The following is an 8,790-nucleotide window of genomic DNA, read 5'->3' on the forward strand; positions in this document are numbered from 1 at the left end:
GTGACCTCACAAGCACAGACAGAAGCCATGTTACCAGTGCTGGCCTATCAGACACTGCTGCACAAGTGATGTCATAATACCCAAATAGCAACCACATGACCACCACTGGCCTATCAGGCACTGAGGCACACATGACCTCACAACCACAAAGAGCAGCCACATCACCAGCACCAGCGTATCAGGCACTGAGGCACAAGAGACCTCCAACCACCAACACAAAACACATGACCAGCACTGGCCAATCAGGCAATGAGGCACAAGTGACTTCACAACAACTGACAGCAGTCACATGACCAGCACCAGCCTATCAGGCAGTGAGGCAGAAGAGACCTCACGACCACAAGCAGCAGCAATGTCCGTAACAGTGGCAACAAGGGCCGCAGGCACAAGTGACCTCACAGCCACAAATACTAGCCAGGGGCTTAGCACGGTCCGAGGAAGGACGGAGGCAGAAGTGACCTCTCTACCACAAAAAGCAGACAGGTGCCGGGCACTGGCTCATCGGGTGCTGGTGCAGAAGCCACCTCACAACCAGAGACACCAGCCAGGGGCCTACCACTGGCCTCTGAGGGCCTCAGGCAGAAGCGACCTCGCAAACACAAACAGCGCCTGTAGGCCTGGCATTGCCCTGTCAGGGACTGAGGCAGAAGCGACCTCACAAGCACAAACGCAGCCACGGGCCTAGTGCATGCCTGTAAGTCCCTGGTGCACAAGTCACCTCACAACCACAACGAGCAGCCAGGGGCCGAGCATTGCCCCATCGGGGACTGAGGCAGAACTGACCTCAGAAACGCAAACACAACCCATGGGCCTAGCATAATCCTGCAAGTCACTGGTGCACAAGGGACCTCACTATACTTAGCATCAAGCACATGACCAGCACTGTCCTATCCAGCACTGGTGCAGGCCTGACCTCACAAACAACAGCCACATAACCATAGCTGGGCTATGAGGCACTGAGGCACAAGTGACCTCACATCCACTAACAGTAGCCACGGCCATGACTCTGGCCTTTCAGGGACTCATGAAGAACCAACCCCACAAGCACAAAAAAGCCACATGACCAGCACTGTCCTGTCCGGCACTGAGGCACAAGGGACCTCACAACCACTAACAGCAGCCTCGGGCCTAGCACTGCCTCCCAATAGGTACAGAGGCAGAAGTCAATTTACAACAACTAACAGCAGCCACATGACCAGCACTAGGTCATCAGGCACTGAGGCACAAGGGACCTCAAAACTACTAACAACAGCCCTGTCGCCAGCACTGGGTCATCAGGCACTGAGGCACAAGGGACCCTGTATCAGAAACAGCAACAGCATGACCGTCACAGGCACAAACAGCAGTCACGTGTCTCCTTGCTTCCTGCCATTTATAGGTGTACAGGTGGCTTTACACTGTGTATCAAAAGACTTTGCTTGCTGCTTGCCGATCCTGTTCTGAGGAAGCAGTGACTTCACAGTCTTCGTCAAAKCCACGTGCCACCTGCTGGCCTATCAGATCGTAAGGCAAGTGTGACCTCACAAGCAGAAACAGAAGCCACATTCCTACCACTAGCCGCTCACATACTGGAACAAGGGTGACCTCATACTCCACATTGAAGGCATGGGCTTGCTGCTGAGGCACACCAACGTCAGAAGCCCAAACAGTGCAAATCTCCACACTGCTGCTCCATCAGGTGCTCACGCAGAAGTGAGCTCCGAACCAGAAAGAGCAGCAAGGGCTCAGTTTTTTCAGTAACAATGAGCTCAGATTCTGCATTGAAGCCATGTGATTGCTGCTGGCCGATCAGGCACGGAGGCACAAGGGACCTCCCAAGCACAAAAGCAGAAATGTGCTTGATGCTGTTCCTTGAAGGAAAAGTCACCACACCGGTACAAAAATAGCAATGTGGCTGCTGGTGGCCTAGCCAATACTGAGGCCCAATAACTTCACAAACACAACCATCAGCAATAGGCATTGAGCTGGACTGTCAGCTACTGAGGCAGAAGTGACATCACAGGCAGCCATGAAGCCATAGAGCTGCTCCTGGCCTGTTTGGGACTCAGCCACAACTGACCTAACCAGGCACATTGAGCAGCCATGTCCATGCTGATCACCAATCACATACTGATGCACAACTGACCACAAAAGCACAAACAGCACCAATGGGCCTGCTCCCCGTTTACAAGATGCTGAGCTACGAGGGACCTCACCACCTTCCCCAAGTCAGGTTGGTCTAACTGGTTCAGAGGCACAGCTCACCTCACAAGTACAAATGGCATCTACATGCCTGCTGCTGGTCTTTCTGGGACTGAGGCACAAGTGACCTGAAAGGTGCAGACCTTCACAGAGCAGAACCTCACCTGGGCAACTCTCATGGCCCTTGATTATGCCGTTAGCACTCCAAACATAATAGTCTTCTGCAAACAGCCTTCATCTCCTGCAAGACTCTCTCCAGGTCATGGGACATCTCCACTCTCTCACCCTGGGCACATACCACAAAAAGGAACAATTGGTCTGGCCTTTCTTTTAGTACCATCAAGTCTGAGGTGTGAGCCTTTGCCCTGCAGCACCTACACAAGGACAGCAGGATGCCACTTCCATTTCTTGTGCCTGGCTAGAGAGATAAGCTGAGGGAGCAGCTTCACTGGAAAGGGTGTCTGACACTGACAGATCAACTCAGCACTGCACCAGCCATCAACCTCATGTCAGACCTCTGCTGTGCCAGCCAGTCCACAAACACACTGTCTCTGCCCCACACAGCTAGCTGGTCTGCTAAATACAACCATATGCCAGCAAGGAGAATTGCATGCAGGACACTCACCACCTGCACACTCCCCAGCCACTGCTCTGCTCGCTGCCTCCCCTTGCCACCTCAGCCCACACAGGGAAGCTCTTGCACTCACACCCGAGGGTGGCCAAGGCACTCTAGGCTCACAAGGCATGTGCAAATGATCAGCACAAGAGCAGGAACAGAGCTGGCTCCTTGGACAATGTTGCTATTTTCAGAGGGAAAGATCCTGTTTTCTTTGGGCAGAGCAGGCTGCTGCGTTCCACCTCCATCCCCTCAGGAACCTCCACCTCGGGATGGAGGATCTTGTTTAGGAATACGAAAATTGTTGGGCCTTGGCTATCTTGCAGGATTATGAAGAACTGAAGTAAGCAACAAGCCATTCAAAGGTCACCAAGGAGGAATTCCTTGAGGGCAAGAGGATTAAGAAGATAAGATAAGCAGACGCCTGTGATCACTCACAGGACATGCATCCAGAAAGGGAGTCAGCACAGCAGCCAATTAGAAACTGAGTAGATGCGCACGGACAATGCTAGACAACCAATAGAAATTCTTTGCGAGGCGCGTGAACGCGTGAGCTTGCTGGAAAAGATATATAAGCTAGACAGACAAAGGAATAAAGTTGGATTGAACTTGCATCATATTGATGTGTGTGTTCCTTCCCATCTTGCCAATAATGGGCTACGGCATCTGGTGACCCCGACGTGATACTCAGAGACCAACTGGGGTAAGGAGTGGACCCGTAAGCGGACAATGATCCTGCATAGCCAGCGACAGTAGCCAGGCGCCTGAAGAAAGGCGGAGTGTGGCCACAACTGACCGGTGAGTCAGGGAAGCAGGATGGGGTTCGCTGCATCAGCGATAGAGCAAGCGGCAATAGGGAGCCTGTTGAGATTGACTCGGAAAACAGACACACAGATAATGAAGTCGGACTTAACTGATTTATTACTGTGGTGTAGAAGAAAGGGGCTTATAGTAGAAGCTCCACAAGTATAGAAGCTGGAAGCATGGGAACGAGTCGGAAAGGAATTGTGGGAGAGCGTGCAAGTGGGATCTAAGGAGGCGCGGTCGTTAGCAAAGATTTACCGACCGGTCCGCCTGATGCTGGAACAGTTGCACGGAGAAGCGGCTGTTGCTGCTGCCATTCGCAGCGCCGTACAAAGTACTAACGAGGAGCAGGAGGGCTCAGGAGACTCAGAATGGACGGCTGTGAGTGGCTCAGGACCTCAGTACGAAGAGGTGCCTGACGATGTCGACCTCAAGTGTCCCCTGCGTGCCTGTCCTGTGTCCGTAGCCAAAAAGAAGGTTTGGGGGGAGATAGACGACGATTTGCCACCCTGGGAAGGGGAGGAGCGTCCAGCGTCTACCGCTCCCCCGGCCAATATGGACACTGATCCAGTAAAGGTCCCGCTTCCGGATGATGAGCCAGGGGACCAAGAGCAGCTGAGAGAGATTCGTCAAGAGCTCCACGGCCAAGCCGACAGGATGACTGCCTTGTTTGATCAGATGAAGCGCCTCGAACGGGGATCAGGACGAAGGGACATACAGGCAGCGTATAAGGCTGCCCATAACTCAATCGTAAAGGGGTGTTGTCATGGTTGCAATCGGTGGTGCGTGGCAAGGAGAGGGAACTGTTCGGCTCTGCGGGGAAGGAAGGCAAAGATGAGGCGGTGCCACCTCACGACCTGAATTTTAACCCCGCCACATGTTACAGGGGCCTTATAGAGAATACCAAGTTGGAAGGAGAGTTTCTGTTTACTCCTATGGCCATGCCAGTTACACAAAGAGTGGACGGACCAACATGGGAACCAATAGACAAATAACAATAAAAATAAATATATAGATATAAATATATATTTATAATTTACAATTTATTATAAATATATTCATAATTATAATATTATTGTGATTATAAATATATTTATAATTTATAATATATAAATAAATATAAAAATAAATAATTTATAATTTATTATGAAAATATTTATAATAATAATATTATAAATATATTTATAATTTATATATATATATATATATATATATATATATATATATATATATATATATATAAATATAAAAATAAAGGATAGAGGAAAAGATAGCCGGCACTGCGGCTTATCGGTACCAAGAAAATTTGCCAGTGAGTATAGTCGTTTACAACAAGCATAAAGAGGTCGCAGCTGTGATAGCACAGGTGAATAATCAGAATCACTTACAGATTTTAGAATGGGTGTTTTTAGCAAGCCATCTGAAAAACATCATTACACAAAGATTTGAAGCTATAGGAACTATCTTGCTTAAGGCCAGGAAGCGTCTCCGTACAATTCAGGCGGACAAGCAATAATCGACCAACATCATCAGAACTTAAAACACCTTTTGGCTGTTTTGAAAAAAGAGGGGGAACTCAGCCCCTATGATGTAACCTGTAAAGCATGTTATGTCTTAAATTGGCTGAACCCCCGTACAGATGACAAAATACCCATTTTTGCACATTTTTCCAAAAATACCGCTGATTTTTCAGGAAAACAGGTTCCGGTGGGGGTTTTCAATGTTTTCAATCCACAGACGCAACAATGGGAAGGTCCCAGGGAATTAGTAACCTGGGGAAGGGGATATGCTTGTGTCGTTGCAGGGGATAGAACTACGTGGATACCAGCCAAGTGGGTGCGGCCGTGGCTGACAAAGGAGAGAGCCGAAGCAACAAAGGCATTACAGGGTGCTGAGGCAAACCCAGAAGTGTTGCCTACAGAAACGTGAAGGCGCAGTGGGCTTGGTGGTTGGGATTAACTGGCATGATTCAGGTATGGTCATTAACAAATATTAATGAGAGAGAAAACATTTGGGTAACCATAGCTAATACAACAGGTCAGAAATCATTTTGCTTGAGCCTTCAGAGACCAGGAGATCCATTTCGAACTTGTTTAGTGGGAGTGCCCGTGTGGCAACCGGGGGAATTTCAAGGGTTTATTGGAAATGAAACATGTCTAAACTTTACTACGGTCAACCAGACATTGAAAACTCCAGGTTTGACTGATGCACAAAGAGATGGTGGGTGGCAGTGTGAGATTATAAAGCAACTAAACTACACATTGCGGTCATCCCCAGAAGAATTAGATTTATTAGGATGCGTAAATGCCACAAATGGCACAAGAAACGGAGGATGGGTGCAATTTGAGCCCCTAGAGACAGAGCTTGACATGCCCGGTAGAACATGGGTGTCTGTCGAGTTGAGATTGAAGTCAGACAAAGTAACGGGACAAACATACTCCAAATGCAATCTGATAAGCCAGCGCGGCAATTGCTGCCCGGGATCTTTTTGATCTGTGGAGATAGGGCATGGAACAGAGTACCAGCAGGACCGAAAAGGGGCCATGCTATTTGGGGAAATTAACATTATTTCACCCAAACGTGTCGACAGTGGTACAGTGGGTGGATAGCCAAAGGAGTCGTCAGAAGAAAAGAGAATTGCACCAATTAGATTGTAGTGAGGTTGGAGACCCAAAATTTTGGAGTGACCTGAGAACTCTTTTAATGAGCATGGTTTTCCCCGGGGCTACAGCAGCGCGTGCAATGACAACGTTGAAGCAGTTAGCTTGTTGGACRAAAAATGAACTTAACATGACTTCCGACATTCTAGATTATCTCAAGACGTAGCCAACATAAATCATGCAGTATTGCAAAATAGAGCAGCTATAGATTTTTTATTATTAGTGCATGGGCATGGGTGTGAAGAGTTTGAGGGAATGTGTTGTATGAATTTGYCTGATCATTCGGAATCTATCCATAAGAGAATAAAGGACCTAAAAGATGGGATGAGTAAACTGAAGGAGGAGAGTTGGGGCTTGGAAAGTTGGTTAAAATCGCTAGGTTTAAGCTCTTGGCTTGCTTCTCTTGTTCATCAATTTATGCTTATGGGATTGGTTGTCCTGATGTTACTTGTATGTCTATCTTGTATATTGCAATGTCTGCAGCAGTCCATGCAGAGGATAGCTGACTCTGTTTTTGAAAAAAGAGGGGGAGGTGTCGGGGCCTTGGCTATCTTGCAGGATTAAAAAGAGCTGAAGTAAGCAACAAGCCGTTCAAAGGTCACCAAGAAGGAATTCCTTGAAGGCAAGAGGATTAAGAAGATAAGCAGGCRCCTGTAATTACTCACAGGATATGTATCCAGAAGGGGAGTCAACACAACAGCCAACTAGAAACTGAGCAGATGCGCTTGGACAATATTAGACAACCAATAGAAATGCTTTGCGAGGCGCGTGGATGCATGAGCTTGTTAGAAAAGATATATAAGTTAGATAGACAAAGGAATAAAGTTGGATTGAACTTGCATCACATTGATGTGTGTGTGTTCCTTCCCGGGCTTGCCATGAATGGGCTGCAGCAGCAAGGACATGGCTTCAATGCAGAATCTGAGCTCATTGTTACTGAAAAAACTGAGCCCTTGCTGCTGTTTCTGGTTCAGAGCTCACTTCTGCACGAGCACCTGATAGAGCAGCGGTGTGGAGATTAGCGCTGTTTGTGCTTCTGATGTTCGTGTGCCTCAGCAGCAAGCACATGAGTTCAATGCGGAGTGTGAGGTCACCCTTGTTCCATGTGTGAGCAGCCAGTGGTAGGAATGTGGCTTCTGTTCTTGCTTGTGTGGTCACACTTGTCTTACGGTCTGATACGCCAGCGGGTGGCACGTGGCTTTGATGAAGATTGTGACGTCACTACTTCCTCAGAACAGGATCTGCAAGCAGCAAGCGAAGTCCTTTGATAAACAGTGTAAAGCCATCTGTGCACCTATAAATGGCAGGCAACAAGGAGACACGTGACTGCTGTTTGTGCCTGTGATGGTTATAGAATCRTAGAATCGGTAAGGTTGGAAGGGACCTCTAGAGATCATCTAGTCCACCTCCCCCCCTGCCCCCGCTCAAGCAGGGTAACCTAGAGCTTGTTAGACAGGGTTGCATCCAGGTGGGCCTTGCATATCTCCAGAAAAGGAGACTCCACAACCTCTCTGGGCAACCTGTTCCAGTGCTCCGTCACTCTCACGGTGAAGAAATTCCTCCTCAATGTTGAGCCCTCAGTGCTTTCTGAACCCAGGTGTGGAGCCTCATCTCATACTGCAGAGCCTGTGCAGCCAAGACAGCTGGCATTTCAGCAGACCTCCAGCCTGAGGCTGTCTCATTACTTGGGCCTCATTTCAAAGCCTCTGCCCCCCTTTTCGGCTTCATGGGGGTTCCTTGTCCAAGTTACTAAAGGAAAGGAAGCGAGGTTACTTTGAGCTCAGGAGGCCTTCAGGACACTCCAATGTTTCTACTTTGTTTCTATAACTTTTTTATTCCTAAACAAAATTCTCATCCCTCCATCCCTCGGTGGAGGTTCCTGAGGGGATGGAGGTGGAAAGCAGCAGTCTGCTCTGCCCAAAGAAAACAGGATCTTTCCCTCTGAAAACATCAGTGTTGGCCAAAGAGCCAGCTCTGTTCCTGCTCTTGTGCTGATCATTTGCACATGCCTTGTGAGCCTAGAGTGCCTTTTGTGATCCTTCCCCAGGGTGACAGATTAGAGATGTGCCATGACCTGGAGAGAGTCTTGYCAGGAGATGAAAGCTGTTTACGGAGGACTGGTTTGTATGCCATGATAACGGCATAACCAAGGGCCATGACAGTGGCCAAAGTGAGCTTCTCCTGTGTGTGCTGTGTTCTTCTCACATCAGTTGTGACTCAGTACCAGAAAGGCCAGCAGAAGGCATATCGATGCCACTCGCCCTTGTGAGGTGAGTTGTGCTTCTGAACCTGGTTGGTGCCAATTGCAGCAGTGCTAGGCCCAAAGCAGCTGTTTATGGTTGTGAGGTTACTTGTGCATCAGTGCTTGATAGACCTGTGCTAGGTACACAGGTGCTGTTAGTGGCTGTGAGGTCACTTGTGCCTCAGTGTCTGTCAGGCCACTGCCAGCCCAAAGCTGTTGTCTGTCCTTGTGAGGCCACTTACACTGGAGGACACTGCTAGGCCCATGGCTTCTGTTTGTGACTAGGA

General features: G+C 48.6%; 1 protein-coding gene across 1 annotated transcript; it reads left to right on the plus strand.

The window, feature by feature from the left end:
* The first annotated feature begins 5,984 nt into the window (after positions 1–5,984).
* Positions 5,985–6,879, plus strand: LOC146586363 (syncytin-A-like). Its single transcript, XM_085321434.1, is given in 3 exon segments — positions 5,985–6,132; positions 6,135–6,407; positions 6,410–6,879. Coding segments are annotated over 3 exon segments (837 nt in total). The 3' UTR covers positions 6,826–6,879.
* The last annotated feature ends 1,911 nt before the right edge of the window (positions 6,880–8,790 follow it).

The sequence above is a fragment of the Rhea americana genome, unplaced genomic scaffold (genome assembly GCF_003343005.1).
Source record: "Rhea americana isolate MKP2758 unplaced genomic scaffold, rheAme1 scaffold_697, whole genome shotgun sequence".
Classification (NCBI taxonomy): Eukaryota; Metazoa; Chordata; class Aves; order Rheiformes; family Rheidae; genus Rhea; species Rhea americana.